We start from the raw sequence: 17,804 nt of genomic DNA on the forward strand, positions 1-17,804 counted from the left end.
GTGCTTTGCCCCCTCAGCTCATCCACTTTCTTACTTCCGTTATTTTTTGAAACGAGCACAATATACATCCTATGCTTTAATTCAAAGGAATGAAGTGTACTACTTTAGGGTCTGAATCTATAAATTTGGCTTCACTTCCACTACCTATTTTTGTGGCTCTACTACGTAACACTAACTGCACAAGCAGCTACACTAAGAACACCTCTCTATGTTCAACTGTATTCCCCTTCCATGCAAAACAGGTAAATTTCTTTGAATCCTTCATGCGGCGATCAGCGTTACCATATTTGGAGATTAATCCCCTCCTCCCCTCTTGATCCCTATAGTGCTTCTCACTCCACTGGGTGCAGTTGTGTATGACTGCTGGTAGATGCATTTGGAAGCCACATGGGACTGGACAAATTAAGTTATTTTTTCTTTGAAAATGGTGCTTTTTGCTGATGCTTGCTTACCTCATTGTCTGATTCCACAAGCACTTGATCATATTCACTAAGAGCTACTAGGAACATGATAGATGTGACGTTTTCAAAGCAATGTATCCATTTTCTTCTTTCTGATCGTTGGCCTCCTACATCCACCATTCTGCAAAATTAACATCCACATCAACTCCATGAATACCTTAACAGATAAACACACAAATACACACACAATGACAAAATTCTAGAATTCAGTTGAGAACACAGTTTGATTTGTTTTTCCTAATGACTTTTTCCATTGATATTTAATGGAATCTGTTCTAAGTAGACAGTTAATTATATTTGCTGTTAAGTCTGATGAGTTTTCTGTATTTAAATTACTGTGGGTCTCAAAGCCCTCAGATTACTGAGATACAAAGGTTTCATAAGCCATGATTTGGCAATGTATGCCCTGTGTATTTAGCAGAAACAGATATGAACAGAACAGACTTGGTGGTCTGCCTTTTCCCCCCAAATTACCAGAGTCAAAATTCCCAACTTGTTAAAGCTTCCCCATTTTTAGAGAGCAAATAGAATACAGTATGTATCTACCAAAATTTTTAATAGCCAAAATTAGAACTCAAATTTGCACGCAGTATACTCCCACTTCACCCCATGTCTCAGTGTAACTAAGCACAGGTGTCTAACTTGCAACTGCAATTCCATAGTTATTTTTTAAACAACTGTACTTGCACTCAAGTAAAGGGATTTCTCTCTAAAGGAGAGTCATTTCTCTCTAAAAATAAACTACACAATTTACATGAATTACAAGGACACATGACTGTATTTTCAGATTATTATTCATGGAGAAACTCTGATACATATTATTGAAAAGATGAATTTCAGGTTTTCTATCAGTAATAACTACCTTCAGAAAAAGATAAACCTAATTGTATTTCATCCTTTTTATATCTTTAACATTAGCTCCTTATTATACGTGGACAATTTAATGAAGATACAATGACCAAGCTGAAATTTTAAAAACATAGAATAATTGCTTTTTATGCACTTTTAACTAATATCCTACGCATGGTACTAGTAATGTAATAGGAAACAAAAGAAACAAAGCAAGTAGGTGTTAAAACTTTTTTTTCTACCTGAAAATGACGCTTTGTAAGTCGAATGGATATTCAATGATCCCTGTTGTTGGGACTCGAACTCTGAGCACATCTTGCTGAGTGGGCAGATAGGTGGAATCTGCTATGCGGTCCAAGTCGTTAAGATAGCTATAGACAGGGAGAAACAACAGGAATGCAAGACAGTGACACCATCATCCCACTGAGGAAAACAGAAAGGAAGATTTGGGAATGGAAATGGGCTGTGGGGTAGGAAGAAGTACAACAGAAAAAACAGCATTATCGGCATAGAAGAGGGGACAAAGTATAAAAATGTGCTCCATCCTCCCTTCCTGTACACTTTCCTAGCTTCAGGTAAATTCTACAGAAGAGTGGCATAATTATTCTGGGCAGTCTCATACAAGTTTGCTTGGCTTCCACATGTAAATTCACCAAAGATTCAAAGTTTTCAATTACATAATTGTAGGCAATTTAGAGACAAATAACATTCTAAAATGTGTGAGAAATATAAAGTTGCAAAGTTTTATTTTAATATGTAACATATTGCTTGATATTCCTTCTGTGGTGTCCACACAGATACATGAATAGACAAACATAAAGCTCCCAAGAACCAGCGAACTGCTATAGAATAGATCATTACAGTTTTTAACATGATAGGAGGATAAATGGTACTGTTTGGAGATTAAACAAAAAAAGAAAAAAGAAAAACCCACCCACTGACGAAACACTCTCCCGATCTTGTTAACAGAAGGCAGCACTGATTATTTAGTGGGATCTCTGGCACCTGAGGGTCCTGCATTCAGACTGAAACTTCTTATTAAATTAAGAAACCTGAGGTATACGAAATATACCCCAGTTGGATGGCAAATAATCTGAAACTCCTATAAAATTTCTTGTAAAGGTTCACTGACTACAACAGAAAACTCTTCTGCTATTGCTTAATGGTGGGTTTCAATCATAAAGCACCAGTGTACTGGAGGTTTTAATTAACTCTCATAAAAGAGATGCTCAGAAAAGCCCTGTATGTGTGTGATAGCCTGTTTGGGTCCACAAGCTGGACATCTCATGAAATCAGTGCATCAGGCAGCTTGGGCTCTCCCCATGGCAGACATCTGGGAGAAAGAATGCTGCAGGAAATGAAGTTCTTGGGAATTTGATTACTTCCCAGCACAAGAATGGCGTAGAATTAGCCACTGACAAGATAAATTAACCTATGGATGCCCTCATTCATTGTAGGGGAGGAGAGCAACAGTCTTGTAATTTATCAAATGATGACGAAGTATCACTAAGCTCTGAATGTTTTTTTCCTTGCAGTTACTAGTGAAGGTGCTCTTTTTAAACAAACCCACATAAGAAATAATTAGACTTCTTCTAGATGCTCTGAATGATTTCTTAATGCAATAGCAAGAGCAAGTTGTCCTGAAAAATGACAGAAACAAAGCAGTTTGATTTCTACCACACAGCAAAGACACAGAATTAATTTGTTAGGCTTCTCAGCCATTTCACCTGTAGGACCTTACACAACCTATACAGTTCATGGAAGAGTCCTTATGGAGTCCTATTTCATTCCCTAGATTTCTTCACTTAACACATCAAAGGATGCTGGGCTCTCTAAGAAGGGTCCTAAATTACATATTCAAACCCAGAATCAAGGAAGCAGTGACAAAAAAGTAAGAGTATCTCACAGAAAAAAAACAACCAAACAAAAAACAACAAACCAGATAGCATGCACAAAATGCCTTAAAAAGAAAATCTTTGTGATATTGACAAATCATAACCAGAACCTACAGTCCAACAAAAGCAATTTAGAACACACCCCACATCTTTTGGTTTTGAATAACGATATTTAGCGCCTACCACTTTTCTTTCTAACTTAAAATTTAATAAACAAACATATCATTGTATCCATTTATTTAAATGAAAATGTCTCAGTTCTTTGTTGCACAACCTTTCTTTTAAACCTATTATTATTGCTCTTTTCATGCTGTGAGCATACAGCAAGTAGTCAATGAAATTCTTTTAAAGTAGAAAAAAAATCTTCTGATTTGTGGTTGATTTTTTTTTTTTTTTTAAACAGACATTTCTGCTGAAGAATTACTTACACTGGAATTCAGATTTTAGTGAAGTCTGTGCATTGACTTTAACAGTTCTGCAGATCAGTTACACTTCCTGTTACCACATGAGCATATGTCACTTCACATCCTGCTATCAACTTCAAGGAGATTAATCATGTTTCTGAAAATCAAACTGAAAGCTATGCCTGCAGCAGCAACAAAGTTCCCTTCAAGATACTCTAAAATCGCTAAAAACTCCTCAAGTCTCTCTCAAAATTCATGAAACCTCTAAACCAAAGTAACACAGTAACTAAAAAAAAACTAGTATCTGTGAGTAAGAACATGGATCACTTGGATTGACACCAGGTCTTCTTTCCCATTACTCACTGCTTTATATCACATCTGAAGATTTCTGATATATTGCAGAAATGAATTGTCTTCAAATGGATGCAATCTCCCTGAAATGCCAGTGGGAGCAACACACTCAATACATTACCATGACTTTTGTATTAATTGCATAACATTATACCTCTATGTCCACACTACTACACAGACAAAAACCAAGACAATTTCTCTTCGCAATGCACAAGAATAGACTTTTGCACTGCATTAGGAGGGGTGGGCTTACAGTCTGATTTTTCTGAATAACTGACTTGTTGGGCTTACTCACTATTTCAAAATGCTGAGAGGGAATATGTAAATGAATAGTTGACTCTCTGCATAGGAAAAAAAGACAACTGGAACACTATTAATATTTAAAGACATACTACCTGTACACACAATTTTCACATATTATTATTATAGCTGATCCTGTAACATTGAAATGTAGAATTTATGTTAAGTGGTTTTAATTCACTGCCACAATAAAGACGTCTATTTTCAAATCTTCCTCATACCGAAAGTCCTGGAAATTTTTTTCTTCCCCACATGAAAGCTGGAGTTTAAAGAAATTCTCTGATTGCAGAGGAATACAGCACTGCATGCATAGGCTCTTTAAGCATCATACAGCTTATTAAACTAATCACTTATTTATTTTAAAATTAATTTAGCAAGCAGCAACTTTAAGTAAAAACATTCAAATTTACCTTCAACTGTGCTAGCTCAAGCCTCACTCTAGCTGTACCTCTGACCATCCCCAGCAGCCAGCTTTTTCACTTGTGCAATGGCTTGATAACACATTTCTCTCAAAATGATTTGGAATACGAAGAAATACTGTTGAAATTGTTCAAATTAAGCTAGTTTATTTGACGGATACAGCCTGGGGCGTGGGAAGTCCATAAGCTCCAGCAGGAAAGCAGGGTGGAGTTGCTTCCTCCACTGCTTTATCTGCAACCAGAAGAGGACTTATGAAGCCAGGGCTATGTGAAATGTCTCGAGTCTCTGAATTCAGATAGGTGAGGAGTGAAAGAAAACGTAGAATTTTATTGACTTTTTTGTATATCTGATTATTTACAAAAAGATTCATCATGACTTTAAAGCCCTTATCTAACGCAACACTAAATAAAGTACTGAAAAATATATTGCTCACCTGGGCAAACAAAACCTGTGCACATACAAAACACTTAAGCATGTAAGAAATACGCACAGGGTTATTTTAGGATAAGTGCCTAATTCAAAATGTATGCACAAATACTGCAATTAGCCTTCGCAATGCAACTAAATCTTCAGCGTATACTAGAAACGACTACACATGCACTTTTACAAACAAACTACAACTTGTCATAAACACGAACTTCCAAAAAAAGTGTTGCCAGTAATTGCCCAAACCAGATGCTTTCTCAATTTATTAACTTCAAAATTTAAAATCATAATAACAACATGAATGTAGGAAAAATGCTGGCAGCTGTGCTGAGGCAGGTAACCACCAACATTATCATGGGGAATTCAGTTGTGCAAGTGGCAGCAACTGTGCAAGCCATTTACGTCTCAACAATATGACACTCTGTGTATATTTTTACTACCTGCTAAGAAATGTCTTACTTTGATGAGACACGCTGTAGTTACATGGTCTCTCATCCAAACAGTATCTACGCAGCTAGGCAGTATACAAAGGAACAAAAAAGGTAGAATTGTGTAAAATTACTTGGGGGAACCAAAACAAGCCAAACCACATAGGTCTGAGTAAATTTATAGTACAGACCAAGTTTAAAAAGTTAATTATACCCATAATTAGTTTTGTAAAAATGAATGTTAGTAACTGCTGAGGTAATTTTCGAGGAGGTTGCTATAGTGACAGGCAGAAGGTGCATGACCGAGGCAATGCATGTATAATGAGTTACTGGCAGTGGACTTCCCTTGATGTCAGGAGAAAATGCCACCATCTCGCAGCACTTTTGTGATCTGCACGCTGACCAGAAGCGGAGGAAGCATTTGTTTCCCACTCAGCACTGAGAGAAATACTTATTTTTAATGTGCTTTATATCACAGAATCACAGAATGGTAGGGGTTGGATGGGACACCTGGAGATCATCTAGTCCAACATCCCCGCTAAAGCAGGACCACCTACAGCAGGTTGCACAGAACTGCATTCAGGCGAGTTTTGATTATCTGCTGAGAAGGAGATTCCACAACCTCCCTGGGCAGCCTGTGCCAGTGCTCTGTCACTCTCAAAGGAAAGAAGTTTTTACTCATGTTCAGGCGGAACTTCCCGTGCTCCAGTTTGTGCCCGTTGCCCCTTGTCCTGTCCCTGGGCACCACTGAAAAGAGCCTGGCCCCATCCTCTTGACACCGTCCTATTAGATATTTATAAGCATTAATAAGGTCCCCTCTCAGTCTTCTCTTCTCCAGGCTAAAGAGCCCCAGGTCTCGTAGCGGAGGTGTGCCAGTCCCCTCATCACCTTCGTAGCCCTCCACTGGACTCCCTCCAGTAGTTCCCTGTGTCACTTGAACTGGGGAGCCCAAAACTGGACACAGCACTCCAGATGTGGCCCCACCAGGGCAGAGTAGAGGGGGAGGAGAACCTCCCTTGACCTGCTGGCCACCCTCTTCCTAATGCACTCCAGGACACCATTGGCGTTCTTGGCCACAAGGGCACATGGCTGGCTCATGGTCAGCTTGCTGTCTGCCAGCACTACCAGCTCCTTCTCTGCAGAGCTGCTCTCCAGCAGGTCAACCCCCAGACTGCACTGGTGCACAGGGTTATTCCTCCGCAGGACCCTACACTTGCCCTTGCTGAACCTCATTAAGTTCCTCTCTGCCCAGCTCTCCAGCCTGTCCAGGTCTCACCGAATTACCAGCACAGCCTTCTGGTGTGTCAGCCACTCCTCCCAGTTTTGTGGCATCAGCAAACTTCTGATGGTGCACTCTGTCCCTTCATCCAGGTCATTGATGAATATATTGAACAAGACTGGACCCAGTACTGACCCCTGGGGAACACCACTAGCCACAGGCCTCCAACTAGGCTCAGCATCACTGATCCCAAGGCTCTGAGCTCTGTCCTTCAGCCAGTTCTCAATCCACCTCAGTGTCTCCTCGTCTATCCCACACTTCTTAAGCTTCCCTATGAGGATGTGATGGGAGGCAGTGTCAAAAGCCTGGCTAAAGTTGAGGTAGACAACATCCACTGCTTTCCCCTCATTCACCCAGCCAGTCATGCCATCAGAGAAAGGCTGCCAGGTCGGTCAAGCATGATTTCCCTTTGCTGAATCCATGCTGACTACTCCTGATAACATTCTTTTCCTCCACATGCTCAGAGATCACAGCCAGAATCAGCTGTTTGGTCACCTTTCCAGGGATGGAGGTGAGGGTGACTGGCCTGTAGTTTCCTGGGTCCTCCTTCTTCCTGCCCTTTTTGAAGACTGGAGTGACATTGGCTTTCCTCCAGTCCTCAGGCACCTCTCCTGCTCGCCATAGCCTTTCAAAGATGACAGAGAGCAGCTTAGCAGTAACATCTGCCAGCTCCCTCAGCACTCGCGCATGCATCCCATCAGGGCCCGTGGATTTGTGGGTGTCTAGTTTGCCTCAAAGATCCCTAACCCAATCCTCCTTGACCAAGGGTGCAGTCTCCCATTCTCCAGACTTTCTCTCTTACCTCCACGGTCTGGGGTTCCTGAGGGCTGGCCTTAGAGATAAAGACTGATGCAAAGAAGGCATTCACAGTAACTCCACCCTCTGTCACCAGGGCATCCACCTCATTCAGCAGCAGGCCCACATTTTCCTTAGTCTTTCTTTTGCTACTGATACATTTGAAGAAGCCTTTCTTGTCTTTTGACATGCCTAGCCAGATTATTTCCAAGTGGGCCTTAGCCTTCCTTGTTGCATCCCTGCACACTCTGACAACATTCCTATATTCCTCCCAAGTGGCCAGTCCCTTTTCTACGTGCTATAAACTTCCTTCTTCCCTTTGAGGTTTTTCAGAAGCTCCTTGATCATCCATGCAAGGCCTTCTGCCTCCTTTGCTTGATTACTTACTCATGGGGATGCACTGATCTTGAGCTTGGAGGAAGCAGTGCTTGAATAGCAACCAGCTCTCTTGGGACCCCTACCTTCTAGAGCCTTAACGCATGGGATTCCTCCAAGTAGGTCTCTCAAGAGACCACAGTTAACTCTCGTGAAGTCCAGGGTTGCAATTCTACTTGTTGCCCTTCTTCCACAAAGGATCCTGAACTCCACCATCTCATGGTCACTATACTCAAGGCTGTTTCCAGCCTTCACATCCCCAAACAGTCCTTCTTTGTTTGTTAGCATAAGGTCCAGCAGTGCACCTCTATTTGTTGGCTCCTCCACTGCCTCTGTCAAAAAGTTATCATCAATGCTCTGCAGGAGCCTCTTGGACTGTGCATGTTTGGCTGTGCTGCTTTTCCAGCAAGTAACTGGGTAGTTGCAGTCTCCCATGCGAACCACTGCCTGTGACTGTGAGGTTGCTTCCAGCTGTCTGTGGAAGGCTTCACTGGCTTCCTCCTCCTGATCAGGTGGCCTGTAGTAAACACCTAAGACATGGTACAAGCCTACAGCCAGATTCAGGGAAGCTCCAAGGCTATGGAGGTGCTAACAATGCCCTTGACACAGAGCATGTTTCAAAAGTATTCTTTGCCCACATGTCAAAATAAAAAGCAGAAGTAGGATCATGGGAGTAGACTGACTGGCTCTGTACTTTCCTGTATGCCTTTCCCATACAGAAATCAGGCAAAGAAGTGAGACTCCTAACCTTAATAAACGGACTGAAGTTGTTTTAACCAATAACCTTTTCAAGAAGTTATTACCACAGTCACCATGAACAGGTAGCTCATAATTCAGCCTTAATTAATTTCCCAGAGCTACACCACCTAATGAAGACAGACCACCAAAACTTATTTGAACTTACTTTCAGTGAACAAGGTCTTGAAGCACCTTTAACATGAAGAAACATGGGGTGGGCACTTCAAACAAATCCCCTCCTATTTTCCAGCATCTTTGAGGTCAGATTTTTGTTACAAGTAATCAGGTGATAAAGCATTTTCTCATGAATAATTCCACAAGGTGAATTTCTGTAACTTTAAACTTAGTTTACTGTATAGCCTAATTAATCAGGAGAAAGCATTAAGGTATGGGCAGACAAAGGCAGAAAAGCTACAGCCTTCATCCATATGTAATACTCATTTCCCTTTCCAAGGTTAAAAATGAGATTGCTGTGTTCATTATTACTTCCTAGTAACTCTTCCCAAACTCTGCAGGCAAAAACTGATGTAGCAAGATGCTGAATTAATATTCACCGTGCTTAGAAGGAATCTGCCTGTGAGACCGTGTGAGCAGAGAAGTCCCTGGGGAGCAGAGCCTCTGTAACACACTGCTGAAGAAAAGAGATCTGCCTGGCACCACACCAGAAATACTCGAAGAGAAATCTCTAAAGAAAACCAAACATGTTGAGCTAGAGGTAATTACTGGCACTGATAAAAGGGTCAGGCGAAAACTAGCAAAGATGACTTGTTACCACCCAGCCAGTAAACAACATGCCTGTCTCTTAATCTATATAGGGAGAACGAGAGTACAGGGGAAGAGGGAAAGGACAAATCTCAAGAAACTACAAAGTTTGTTGTTTGACACAAAGTTTGTTGGGCAATTTCAGTGTAACCACAGGTATAAAAGCAAGGCTTATCAGCAACATTTCATATGCAAATGCCTTCACTGTGTTCAATCACATGTAAGACAAACACCGCACAGCTGACTTTTTCCAGGTATGACAGTAACCATAAACATTTACATCTTTTCAACTCTAAAGCTCCCATTTTTAACACACGCACAAAAAAAGTATTTTCCCCAAAGTTACTATAGTTCATAGGTATGACCCTCTGCAGCTCCCTCTCATACATATACAGTGAGGGTGCAAGTGAAAATAAAAATCTAACCAAAGCCTATGACTAGGGCTAATTAGGCAAACTATTTAATAAGATTGACTACATCTCTGTCCTTTGGAGCCCAGCTATTCTGGAATTGGGTGAGGCTACCCTCCATACTGTTGTTGGGGCCTGGTGTGGTTTTGGACGGGTTCAAGTTTTTTTGTCCATTTGTTTGTTTTGCAAAACTCTGAACTGGGTGATGAGACTAGCCCAAACCAGCACTAATTTTGACCATGTGCTGGAAAACAAGCTCTCAAAGGGAAAAGTCTTTTTCTTCATTTTTGAAAACGCATACAACTTGCTTGTCTTTCAACTCCACATACGCAAAATGTTAGAAGTTGCTGTAGCAGGATTTTTCTTACCTCACAGAGACACCAGAATAGCTGACACAAGTGTCCTTTTTGCATGCAGACATGTCCTCTTTAACATGCAGCAGCACAGCAAACGGAATCAATTTTCAGTGTACAAACACAAGAACAAAGTTAAGTGTAAACAAGCATTGGCCGTGTTTTCAGAATATCTGTAGAAGTTTGCATTTCTGAGCCTCCACACCACTGATGAAAAGTTCAGGCAGTTTCCAGAACTATCTAATCTTAATCTAAAGTAAACACAGTAAACCTAAGAACTTTGCAGTGAGGTAGGAAGAAGTCTGCACTGTGTTCTTTTTACCCTTATCCCACCCAAATCCTACCTAGCTGTCTCCCTCAATTTCCTACATGGCTAAAAGCCAACTTTAGCAAAGGCTAACAAAAGCAAGTCATCAAATAGAAAATGCTTGTGCAAACTTTTCTTAATAGGAAATGTGGTTTAAAAATTACACAGGTATTAAAAACATATTCAGCACTGCATGAAAAAAAGGATCCAAGGATCCTGAAAGAAATAGGTACTGTATACTGCTTTATATAACCCTATTTCCCTTTCTGAATTTCCCTAGTTCTGTTGCATAATCTTCAGTTTTTCTGTAGGATGCAGTGCTTTGGTATGCTGCAGATTTCATGTTCCATCTTTCTTCAGACCTTCCTTTTATATTTGGGACTATATCTAAGGCATAAGATAGGGTTAGCATGGCTCTGCTGCTAGTACTTCATATTCAGACTTTCATTTTTATTTGCTGTTTTTATCTTACTGCAAGCCTTACACAAGCAAGGCTGTGTAAACTGTGAATACATAAAAGCATAATCTACCACTCTGCAACACAAATTGCCCCCAAATACAGCTTTAGAACCTTCAGGTGTATTTTGACAAATGCAGAGAAGAAAGAATCAATGATCAGTGTTAAAATCTTTATTAGATAATGATGTACTTATCTATCTTATAAATTATGAGTATATGGTTTTCTCACCCCCAACAAATGACTGTTACGTGGATATCACATAGACAGTTGTTCATAATTGGCTATACCAGTGTCAGCCGCACAGCACATCTCAATTTAGGACAACATTAGCCCCTCTGAAAGGCTCACACAGACCCGTAACGCCCATAGACCCAATATGCCCTAAGCATTCTCTACAGCTTTATGAAATAAAAGAATGAATGTTCTGATTGCTAGAGGCAATACCAGCATAGAGATTCATACACTGATCTTTCCCCTTGTGTGCCCCATAGCACTTCCTATTTAGCACACAGTAACTTCACTGAAATGCATCTGTCTCAAAGGTGGAACATGGAAGCAAAATGTTATTTTTAACAGACAGGTATGAAGGAATTAATTGTTCAGCTGAAGTTATGCAAAACCTCAAATTTGGATGGAATACTGTCACACAAAAATTACTAGATGACTAAAGCACTACAATTCATACAATGGTTTCACAAAAGGTGAAACATGAACATAATTTAACAAGCAGACATCATTAGGATTCATCTTCCTCTTCCCTGTTAACAATCAGTAATATTCTGAAGACATCCTCAGAGTCACACCCTGAAGCTTTTATTTCTATTATATAGAAGAATAATGGAATTTGCGTTTCTGTACTAACTGTCTGGCTAACTCACATGAACACAGGTATATGCACGGCTCTATAACTGTAGGAACTAAATTGTTCAATATGACAGCAAATACAGAAACAAAAGCCTGAAGGACTCTCATGTATGCATTAGAATGCCACGGCATGTATGGCTAATAAAGCAATGCATTAAGTAATAACGAAGTGAGGTATTAAATATCCAGTGGCATAGCTAACATAGTGGGGTAGGAACTTGAGGAAAAATTTTATTTAATTATCTGAAATGTTAGAAAACACAGCCATGGAAGCGAAATGAAACAGATATCCTCAGTGCATCTGTAGCAACTAAAAGTCCTTGGTTGGAGGTACACAATGACATAATACTTCCGTTTCACGGGGCCAGAGAAAGACAGAGTTTTTCAGCAAGGCGCTGGGACACTTTCCAGTTCTAAACACTTTCTGATTTTTCTTCATGAAGGGAAAGCCCTTAGTGTCATATCTGCAAAAAATGGTGATGAATTTCCACGAATTTTAGTTGCAACACAAATTCCTAAGTTGTCACATAAATGTGAAATGTTGCTTATGACAACTGTCTCTCCTGCTGACAACAGCAAGACTTTTGTCTTTTCTTTTTTCAGGCTTTGAAAAGCCATGATATAATCAGACTCTTGACTGGTAACCTGTCCACATTTGGGTTAAGGTCTTGTCACCCTATATAGTATGTATCGAATAATCTCAGCTCACACAGGTATTACTTAAGGCAATCCACAGTGTGGTGTTGGTTTACATCTGTCTCACAATGTGAACAGTATCTTAAGGGGAAGTGGTTTAGTGGTAACTGGCTAAGTCACTCCGTAATATATACGAGAAGTGAATAATCTCTATTTACCTGATGTGCTCTTGACTTCACCAAAAAGAAGTCCAGAAATTGCTTTTAAAAACAACATGAACACCTAACCTTTGAAGCATCCAATAGCAAGGAAGGGAATGGAATGTATTTGCTGAGCCTCCAAGAGGTTCAAATCAACTCTCATTAAGAGCTGGGAATTTTCTTTCCTAGACCCTACCATCACCTCTTCTGGTAAACAGACATCTATCTGATGTACTCTTCCAGGGTATTAGCAGTGGGCATGAAAACATCAAAAATGTAGCTAACGATGACAAAGCAGGTCAAAAGATGACAGGAAGTGGAAGTATATAAACATACACGATATATTAGAAACCAGAAACAGAATTTAGAAACAATAAAAGAAATGGAAAATACAGAGGAAGACATTTAGGAAGACAACGTGTAAAAAACATTGATGGGCAAAAGAAAGGCAATACAGGGAACAGACTGAAAATACTACTACTATAAAAACAAAGGGGAAAACTAGTGAGAAGATGAGAGGCTCACACAAGGGATGAATGAAGAACATGTGTGACATATTGACACGCTTAGAAATATTGACAAATATGCTTACAAGAGATCTGGTGGACAACAAACCATTTTGATTTATACATCAAGTCAGAAGAATTTACTAAGACTCACCAAGTCAATGGGCACTCGGTGCTTATTTCTGTCTTACTGCCTTGTGAATCCCAGTAGCAACTTTAAAGTGTTTTGTTTTCTTCCTTTGTGACACGGACTTAAAGCTAGCAAATTCTCTTTGGGTGTTCTATCGCTAAACATACACACTGTATTTTTGAAACAATGTTCTTTAGTTTCTGTCAACTGCTTTTACTGGAACCACATACCTGAAAATAAATCTACTTGCAAGCATAAATATATGAGAGGTTTTTCTAAAGACTCATACACAATGATTAACAATTCAAAATTAAAACAGATTTTGCAGAAATCCATAGTGTGAACTACAACAGATTAAAGTCACCAAATCTGCAAAAACTCATGTTAAATTGCCAAACATGTTGAGCCTGAAAAATAACCAATCAACTAGTACATTTACCTTTTGCAAGGGAATGAACTGGGTCAAAACTATGGTATTCAGCACAATCTGATCTGAAGTAGCATCACATGACTACTTCCTACTTTGGAGAGTAAGTAAATCTACTTTTATCCTCTAAGGCAAGCACACAAAATACATACATTTATTTCAATTTTAAAAACAGTACTACATCTGTGGAAACAAAGTTAGGACCTACAAACACAAGAAAGTCAAAGCATAAGACAAGCTCTGCTTCACCTTCTACTTACGCTTGCTCCTCATTTCAGTATGCAAACAACATGGATGTATATTGTCAGTAACTTCTCTCGGAATTTTTTTTTCACCGTTTACGCATCCTAGATTTTTTTCACTTTATGTAATATTCTATTTGTTTTCTTACCACTAAAATACAAAACACAGTATGGTATCTCTGGGGACAGCGAGAATCCAAACAACATAAGAGAGATGCCACTGTACTTTGCACCACTCTGAACCAAAATATGCACAACAAAAAGTGATAGGTTGGGAACGTACCCACCTCCACAGGACAGCAAACCACATAGGACAACAGGAACCCTATGCACGAGGCAAATACAACAGGAGAAGAACATGGTGTGGTGACAGCATTGGAGCAATCTAAGGAGTCCTATGTCATGCATCTGTAGCTCTTCAGCTGCCTCCATTGCATCAGCACGATACTACTAAGTTTGTCTTGACTAAATCACCTACGTACAAACTGTTGTGCTAGGTAAGAATTCTCAGACTACTGTGCAGACAAATGTCATCCCAGATCTCTCATAGGTATAGCCCTGTTTCAATGAGCTTAACAGGAGCTTCACGGTGCCTTTCTGTTTTTCTGTGCTTTCCTCAATAAGAGGCTTCCGTTCATGTGCACCTGACAAATGGAGACTGGAACAGTAACATCAGAGTAATTCTCATAGCTAACACAAGAAATCACGTAGAGACGATGGAGGTTTTTGCCACAGCTTTAATAACTAACTATGCTGTATTTTTTAACATTGGTCAGCATCAAAAGGTCATCCCTTATCTTTATCCATTTCTTTGACAACAGATGAGAAATTTCATCTGAGCTATATGCTCCAGAGTAACTGCACTTCATGCAGTAAATCTTCAGGCAGTCCTCAAATTCCAGTGTTAAATCTCACAGCGCTATTTTATCAGATTCTTGCCCCAAGAAACTAAAGGCATAACATTTCAGACATAGTTTAGTCACATATGTATTTTTATTACTGTTGATTTATAATAAACAGGGTTTAACCTAAAGTGCTTTTCCTGTTGTCTTCCTGGCAGCCATGTTCTTTATAGTTCAGGCTTTGTTTCTATAAAGAAAGGCAGCTCAACAAAACACAAGAACCCTTGCTTAGTATTATTTACCTCACCTCCGTGACTGCAAAAGCAATCCGTGAGGGAAAAGGGAAAAACCTGGGAGAAGAGTTCTAGGGTATTACAAATTTTATGAATTGTATGGAGGTCTACCTTGACTGCCCTTCCCAGTATTCACTACTGTCATACTACATGAAAGTACTTTTGTCCAGCTTGCATTTGTGAGTGTATGTCAGAGGAGAGTAAGGGCTTGAACAGGTATAAAACAGAAAACAAAACCATCAGTGATTAATGATATAATCCTAAACGAGATGTACTCCACTCCTTAAAGTATGCTCTGAATTCAATTTAGTGTGTATATTCAGGTTTCTGCTGCATATGCATAAACATGTACACAGACATATAGCATAATAAGCTAAAATGTAAAAATTACTTTGTTAGAAACAGAAAATGACATATAGTTGTTTGTAGCCACCATGTACTTACTATTTAGTTGAATCTGATAATTGATATTCCCGTCGTCTATCATAACACTCCTGAATTCCAGGGTCATTCCATAAGCTTCTTATTGCATCTACATATTGGTTCTCAAAAGCTGACACCTTCTCTACATCGACTTCTCGAACTAACTGTGCATGAGCCTAATTCAAAACAAACAAAGCAGTAAAATTTACTTAATTTCCTACGTTTGCAGACAGCTCATATACAGTGAACTTGAATAATACGAATAATTTTTCATATTGGCCATACCATCAACACATAGATGCAATTTGGAAAATCAAGTACCATGACAAAGGTTGTCAAGACGGAAAAAGGAGACAACCGTTAAAGGAAATTGCAGAAATGAGGTAGAATAGAAAAAAAAAAGAAAATCACTTTTTATGGAAAGTATATAGAAATCAACATGAACCAGCATATTACTTACCTTTCATGCTAAAAGACACTGTTAACCACAATACTTACTGCCCATTCTACCAACTGAACCACTCCTTAGCAACTGAAGCCAAGACACTAGGACAACACAAAGACAGAAATGACAGCAAAACCCCGAAGTATTCAAATATGGATATTTTACCAAAATCTATATTCATGTGAACAAACTTAGTGACGGTTTAGGAAGGAAACAGAAAGGTTGATTTACTGGGGAAGACCTTAAAATAAACAGTGAATGAACAAGAATAAAGAGTACCAAGTAAATTACGAATGACTGACGACATGGTGTGTTCAAACGAAGACAAATAGTGCTAAATACAACATTATGACCGAAAGTGAATTAATAAACATACATATGGGCCCTGATTTTAGACTATGCTTACACTAATCCAGTATTATTTAGAGGAAATGGATGAAACAGTCACATTAAAATTTGTATTTAATTAAGCTCATTTTAAAGCAAGTTTTTTTTTTTTTTCAGGTACAATCTTAAGAGTGTCTAAAACATACTGTTTAAATGATGACTGGTTAACCAACTTGACAGATTTAGACTCTGATGGTAGATGAGAGAATGGAAAGGAAGGAATTTGACTTTCAGAGAGATTGGTTAAAAAAAACACACACACACAACACCCCCTCTAGTAAACACAAGCCAATATTCTTGTGAAACAGGATAATTATTTTTTTAAATTATCTTGTATCTTATCAGGCTCAGTTTTGTAGTTTTGCACTGCTTGTGACAAACTGATAAAATACTATATTCAGACACTGGGGTTTTTGGTTTTTTTAACACTTGAGCTCTGAAATCATGGCCAACTGATACCAAAATGCTAACAGAGCTAAAATACTAACTTACTGTTCAAAAGCTTTCATTTGAAATCCATCATAAGTATTTCTCGAACAGTTCCCTAAACATTCTCTAAATGGTTCTCAAGTATCGTACACTTGTACAAGAGAAAAATCTTAAAAGGTAATTATTTACTTTATTAAGTTAGTTATCTAGACTTATTACTAGCTGTCCAAGATCCTGCATTGTGTTATTTATCAGTTCTGTATGTTGTGCCATACAATTAATATGACTTTGCAATATATGACAAAACTTACAAAATAAACTATGATATATGCCAGGAAATTGCATTCATTGAAAAATTGACTCAGCTTCTTAAAAAGAAACAGCATTTCCTCAGTGAACACTACTTCTGCTTCCCTGGGGTTTGCTTGGGCAGGCTCATGACAGCTTGCACCCTGACACAGCTCTTCACATCAGTGCTGCTTCTCTTAAAAAAGTAATGCCCCTTCACATAGTTTCAAATCTTTATTAATCCTTAGCTATGCCTTCTTGCTCCCAGAGGCACTATGCTTTCCTGTAGTCAATTTTTCTTTATTTCAGAGTCTTTGTCAGACAACAGCTTTTGCTGGCTTCTAATTTCTGCTGGTGGAGACAGTGGTGCAAATACAGGATCTCATCTATTAGCTGAATTTTTGTCTCATTTGCCCTGATACACATCAAAAGTAATTCTAATAAAACCTTGTGAGATGGAGAAGTATAAAGTTAATGTAGAATAAGAATAAATCATTCATGATGTGTGGTGTCACTACTGCTAATTACTGCTTTAGTTTCCTTCCACTAACATAAATAGAAAATTTGGAACTCAACTTTTTATGTTAGTACTCAAACATGAAAATAATCTCAGGACTCATTATTAATCCAGTTTATGCAACTATAAATGTTAATTGAGTACTTCTTAGTCTTTACTAAT

General features: G+C 39.0%; 1 protein-coding gene across 1 annotated transcript in view; it reads right to left on the reverse strand.

Moving 5' to 3' along the window:
• Nucleotides 1-17,804, reverse strand: part of LOC104351546 (guanine nucleotide-binding protein G(q) subunit alpha) — a 130,995-nt gene that overhangs the window by 20,669 nt on the left and 92,522 nt on the right. Inside the window, exons 3-5 of the mRNA XM_086479609.1 lie at nt 15,598-15,752; nt 1,553-1,681; nt 453-582 (exon numbers count right to left, since the gene is read on the reverse strand). Coding sequence (XP_086335735.1) covers nt 453-582; nt 1,553-1,681; nt 15,598-15,752 — 414 coding nt within the window. The remainder of the gene's footprint in view (nt 1-452; nt 583-1,552; nt 1,682-15,597; nt 15,753-17,804) is intronic.

The sequence above is a fragment of the Leptosomus discolor genome, chromosome Z (genome assembly GCF_034619465.1).
Source record: "Leptosomus discolor isolate bLepDis1 chromosome Z, bLepDis1.hap2, whole genome shotgun sequence".
NCBI classification, from domain to species: Eukaryota; Metazoa; Chordata; class Aves; order Leptosomiformes; family Leptosomidae; genus Leptosomus; species Leptosomus discolor.